Source organism: Palaemon carinicauda, chromosome 30 (assembly GCF_036898095.1).
Source record: "Palaemon carinicauda isolate YSFRI2023 chromosome 30, ASM3689809v2, whole genome shotgun sequence".
Lineage (NCBI taxonomy): Eukaryota > Metazoa > Arthropoda > Malacostraca > Decapoda > Palaemonidae > Palaemon > Palaemon carinicauda.
This window is the reverse complement of record NC_090754.1, coordinates 38,018,967-38,024,584: the sequence shown is the minus strand read 5'-3', so window position 1 is coordinate 38,024,584 and position 5,618 is coordinate 38,018,967. Positions and strand designations below refer to the sequence as shown.

At 35.0% G+C, this 5,618-nt stretch overlaps 1 protein-coding gene across 1 annotated transcript; it reads right to left on the bottom strand.

Annotated features, from left to right (window-relative positions):
• Positions 1-481: 481 nt before the first annotated feature.
• Positions 482-5,038, bottom strand: LOC137623753 (uncharacterized). The gene is made up of 2 exons (XM_068354581.1): positions 4,886-5,038; positions 482-1,551 (listed from the first exon to the last, which is right to left on the bottom strand). The coding sequence occupies exon 2, from the start codon at positions 1,539-1,541 to the stop codon at positions 1,029-1,031; it is 513 nt and encodes a 170-aa protein (XP_068210682.1). The 5' UTR covers positions 1,542-1,551; positions 4,886-5,038; the 3' UTR covers positions 482-1,028.
• Positions 5,039-5,618: the final 580 nt, after the last annotated feature.

Here is a 5,618-nt window from a genome sequence, read left to right as displayed (position 1 = left end):
AGAGTTCCGCTCAAACTAGTTAGTTTCATTGGTCTCTGCAACGTCACCATCCTTGTGAGCTATGGATGAGGGATTTGGGAGAGTATAGGTCTATCTGCTTTGTCATCAGCAGCCATTGCCTAGCTTGAATGGAGAAGGGGCCAGGGCGCTGATCATAAGTATATATGGTCAGTGTCTAGGGCATTATTATGCTTGAGAGGGCAATGTCACTGTCCTTTGCCTCTGCTATTCATGAGCAACCTTTAAACCTTTAAACCTAGTAACAAGATTAATGGTTTCTTATTAGTGCAAGGATTTTTTTTTTCACCAGAAACTACACAATCGGGAATAAAAATCTTTAATTCAATCACTCAGTTTCCAAGATTAACTATCTTATTATCTGGACAGTCCGCATAATTTCTTCGTGAACCTTCTCAAAAGACAGGAACTGTTACTATTCAGCTTTGAACTATAGAATTAAAGGTTCCAAGAGCAAGAAAAATAATTTTTAGATACTTTATTTTATGCATCCCATATAATCTTTAAATTAAAAACTCATAATTAACACAATTACTCAGAATTAAAAAATAGTAATACAAAACTAAAAGAAACTTCTGGAAAAGAAAAAATAAATCAACAAACAGTTCCGTTTATATTAGATAAAATGTTTGTCAGACCCACAAAGAATCGAATTGAAAAACATAAAACAAACTTAGAAGAAGCTTCTAGTAAAGATAAAAATATAAATCAACAAACAGTTCCGTTTACATTAGATAAAATATTTCTGTCAGACCCACAAAAATGAGATAAAATGCTTATATCAGACCCCAAAAAATTAGTAAAGGAGATTCAATTTTACCTACAGCCATAACAAAATTTACAATCCGTGAATTTAAAATCAACATAGGTTCAAACCTTCAACTAAGGGTTCAATCCTTCAACTAAGGGTTCAATCCTTCAACTAAGGGTTCAATCCTTCAACTAAGGGTTCAATCCTTCAACTAAGGGTTCAATCCTTCAACTAAGGGTTCAATCCTTCAACTAAGGGTTCAATCCTTCAACTCAAGCTTGAGATTATCTGAAATAATCTCGCAGTACTGCCAGTCTCCATCACCCGTATCTGACGGCTCTTCCTTTGTTACCACGGCAGGTGGCGCCTCCTGTAAACCGTTGAAGATAACTTCTTCCGAGGACGGGCCCCCGTTTACATAAACAACGCAATTTCCGTCTGGCTTAAACGTAACATGGAAACCTGGAGGGGATATCAGTCTAACGAGACCCTGCGATGCTAAATTCATGACTTCTTTGGCTACCTTCACGAAACCTTCCCTCTTGGTTTTGGCTACGCCCCTGTGAATCATGTTCTTGACACCCCCTGCTTCCTCGACTTTATCCAGGCCGAATGACAAGACTCTCTTGATTCCTTCAAGATGCCTAAGGCTATTTCCTGATCCTCCGAGTCTTCTACCCCTCCCGTGAGCTTTGAACCTTTGTTCGGCAACTCGCTTTATTGCTTCCTTTGCTAGGAGTCCTCCTATTTCCATCAGAGCTCTTGGGGCCATCACGCGGGTCCTTGAAAGAGAGAGGTAATCAGTGTTAAAGAATGCACAACTAATTTTATGCTTGGAATTGACTGACAATGTTTAAGGTAAAAGAGTTAAGGGAAACTTCAAGCAAAGATGAATACAAATATAAAATAAAAGATAAACCATATGTGGTAGTTTTCCCCTAAAAAGATAAGCAGTGAAGGATTTAAAATGATCGAAGAAACTTCTTTAAGAAAAAAATAAAAGCAATCCCTTTTAATAAAAGTCTTATAAAAACAATAATTGCACGAGGAGTTATTCTTTGCATAAAGAATGAATTACTGTTTAAGAATGTTTACAGGTATGAGAGAGAGAGAGAGAGAGAGAGAGAGAGAGAGAGAGAGAGAGAGAGAGAGAGATTCCCTATCTATAAGTTACTGGTACTAAATTATAAGTAAGATTTTACACACTATTGTGGGGTCCTATTTTTACGTATCTATAAGACCCACCTTTAAACTAACGTCAATGGACCTTCAGCTCAGTAAGATTCCTGGCAAAGGATTCTGTCTTATTCGTTAAATATAAAAAATTACAGGATTTGAGCATTTACACAAAATTACCTTAATCAAAATTATATGGCTGCCAATAATGTGCGCAAGCTCTGTATCAAAGGCTACACAGAATTAGATTCCCCATAACTAAAATTAATAGTTCAATATGAATGCTGTGGTATAAAATTAACAGCAGTTACCCGCATAACAGTATCAAGCTTACTATACAGTACTCGCTTGTAGCCAAAATATTCTTGAATTGCCAGCACTCTAATTGCCAGCACTCTAATTGCCAGCACTCTAATTGCCAGCACTCTAATTGCCAGCACTCTAATTGCCAGCACTCTAATTGCCAGCACTCTAATTGCCAGCACTCTAATTGCCAGCACTCTAATTGCCAGCACTCTAATTGCCAGCACTCTAATTGCCAGCACTCTAATTGCCAGCACTCATGAAATCTACAGAAGAGCAGGGTTCCATTGTAGAAACTGAAACCAATGAAAAGGATGGAAATGGAAATTTTATTGCATTTAGGGTAAATAACCTGGCACTGTGGCCTGATATGCCACTCGGTGAACAATCAAACTTAGATTATAAAATTACGCTATGGAATTAAAAGTAAAGAGGCTGAACAATAACAATCTGAGAAATTATGTACGAATGAAGAAATAGAAGAAGCATATAAAGAAAGTAGTTAGGTCGAAGGAGCGCTCCAAACACCTTTAGGTAAATCCTACAGAGCACTATGCAAAGTTCACTGATGGAATTGCCCCTTCATTGGGAAGGAAAACTGGGTCCGAGGAAGGAGACATGCCTAAAGAATTCTTTCCAAGATAAAAATAATCAGGAAATTAGAAAATTAATTTATATCATGATCATTTTCTCCTACGCCTATCGACGTAAAGGGCCTTGTCAGATTTCGCCAGTCGTCTATCTTTAGTCTTAATTTAATGATATATAGGCTACACGAATTAACTGGAATCAGATTAAGCTTGAAAAAAAATTATGTTATCTAGAAACTGAAAATCTGCTGAAAGTAAATATCATTGCTAGAGTTATCATACCTATTAAAGGAGTTTTTTTTATAGCCTTGAATACTAGGTTAAATTTCTCTTTCCAAAAAGCGGTCATTTACAGGTCAGTACCACAGAAAAAAAAAAAAAAAGAAAAAAAAAAAAAAAAAAAAAAAAAAAAAGCAGACTTGAACGAAAAACTAACATGGTGTTAATCCATGATAATTTAATAGCAACATTGGAATTCATTATAGGAAATGCAAGAGGAACTGCTAGTAATAGCGAAACTGGAATTCGCTAAAAGAAAGGGAAGAATGGTTGCTGGTTTGACGCTTTATATGGTTAGTGGGGGCTTGGCCATAACTAATGTATCGGTCGATTAAACTGAAGCATTTCTCACCAAATCTATTGTTTGTTTGTATTTGAGAGACTACTGGCGAGTTATTGACATTGCGCATGCCTTGCTTGCGTTCGCTTTCGGAAACTAGTGTTTTGAATGACGTTATCATTAAGAGTTTTTTATTTTTAACCAATTAAAAGCTTTCAAATAATTATGCACAAGTTCGCAGCTATTATTCTACAAAAACTGATTTTTTTTACCCACCCTCCCCTTCAGTATTATTATTATCATTATTATTATTACTAGCCAAGCTACAACCCTAGTTGGAAAACAAGATGCTATAAGCCCAAGGGCTCCAATAGGGAAAATAGCCCAGTGAGGAAAGGAAATATGGAAATAAAATGATAAGAATAAATTAACAATAAAATCATTCTAAACAAAATAACAACGTCAAAACAGATATTTCCTATTTACACTATTAACAACGTCAAACCACATATGTCATATGAACTATAAAATGACTCGTGTCAGCCTAGTCAACAAAAAAATTTGCTCAACCTTTGAACTTTTGAAGTTCTGCTGATTCAACTACCCGATTAGGAAATACAATCTTAATTTGAAATTTAGTGTCATATAATCTATGTCTGCAACTGACTATGTTGGAAACGCTCTACGGTCATTGTATTTTCATGATTATTCTGGGACATTGCCGCAATAACACAGAACACTATGGAAAAACTGTAGATAGGCTACTCTATACGAATAGAAATATAGGTCAACATAAGGAAAGCCTTCGAGGTAAAGGCAATATCCTTGCTCAAGATAAAAGAACGTCACGGTATTATTACAGTTTCATCCATTATGGGAAATCTATTATAATAATATATTTCCCGAGTAAAGCAAGTCTTTTGTAGTATTTCTGTAAAATATTATCTGTCGCAAATGCCTAGTTCTTTATATATCGACGATCAAACTCACGCTACTCATGTCTTCCTCCTAGATTTTTTCCAAGTCTGTTGTTATTGTTGACTGTGTCTAGTTTTCCACATATGCATTTGGGGCAAATTAAAACTAGTGCCTACATTTCCACATATGAATTTGGGGCAAAGGAAAAAGTTTTATAATGCCAAGGTAAATGCACAATGACCTGAAACCATTGCAATTATCGGACTATCTGCTCTCTTACAGAAAATCGGTTACATATATGGCTAACTGGAAACTATTAATCTATCATGTAATAAAACAGCGACTGTCAAAAGGCAGTTTTGCTTAACAGGTAAAGTAACTTGAGAATATTCTTAAAACGAATATAGCATTTGAAAATAGCATTTGAAAATATTCAAGATTTTTTTTCCCAAATTCTAGTAAGTTTTGAGAAATTTCATGCGGTATGAATACAAATTGCCGCTACTTCATTCCTACTTTAATCAATGTTTCGCGACACTATTGCATATTGCTTTTCTGGACACCACTTACCTTAAACGAAAGATTCAAAACCAGACTCATAAATGGAATTAATCCTTTTTATATAGATCTCACTAGTCTCACTAAACGCACTCCCTTTACAAAAACAACTAAATTTTAAATCTTTCTCTTTGAAATAAAACAATTACAGGTTATTATTGGAGTTTCAAAAAAGCTCTTGAATACAGTGCGATCATGGATGTAAAAAAACTGTTTGTATTTCTAAAAGGCTTGCTGCTGCTGGTCCTAGATGGCGTTAGGGGTAAGTGGTAAAAATAGAAAATCTTCCAAATAATAGTTTAAGGGCCAAATACACTGTCAGTCATGATTATACAATATCCGTGTTTGTGCAAGCGTATCATTTGTGAGTGGGTGTGATTGAGTGTATTTCAAACACTCAATCATAACCACTCTCAAAGATATGATTGCATAAACACGGATATTGTACAGTATGATTGACAGTGTATTTTGGCCTTTTAGAAGTCCAACGATGGTATATAATTTCCATAACGAAAATATCCTGGTACAAAAAAACTTTCGATTGTATCAATTTTCTAGCTCAGAGCGTATCATTTTTGATAAAAATTTAGTTCATATTTCTTAATATGATATTAAAGATTAAATCAGGTGATATAATCAAAATTGAAGTATTAAATGATAAAAAGAAGTAAACCACTATACGTTATTTATACACTATATCTAAGAAAATAATGATGAAAAAAATGGAAGTCAGTCCTTAAAGGTA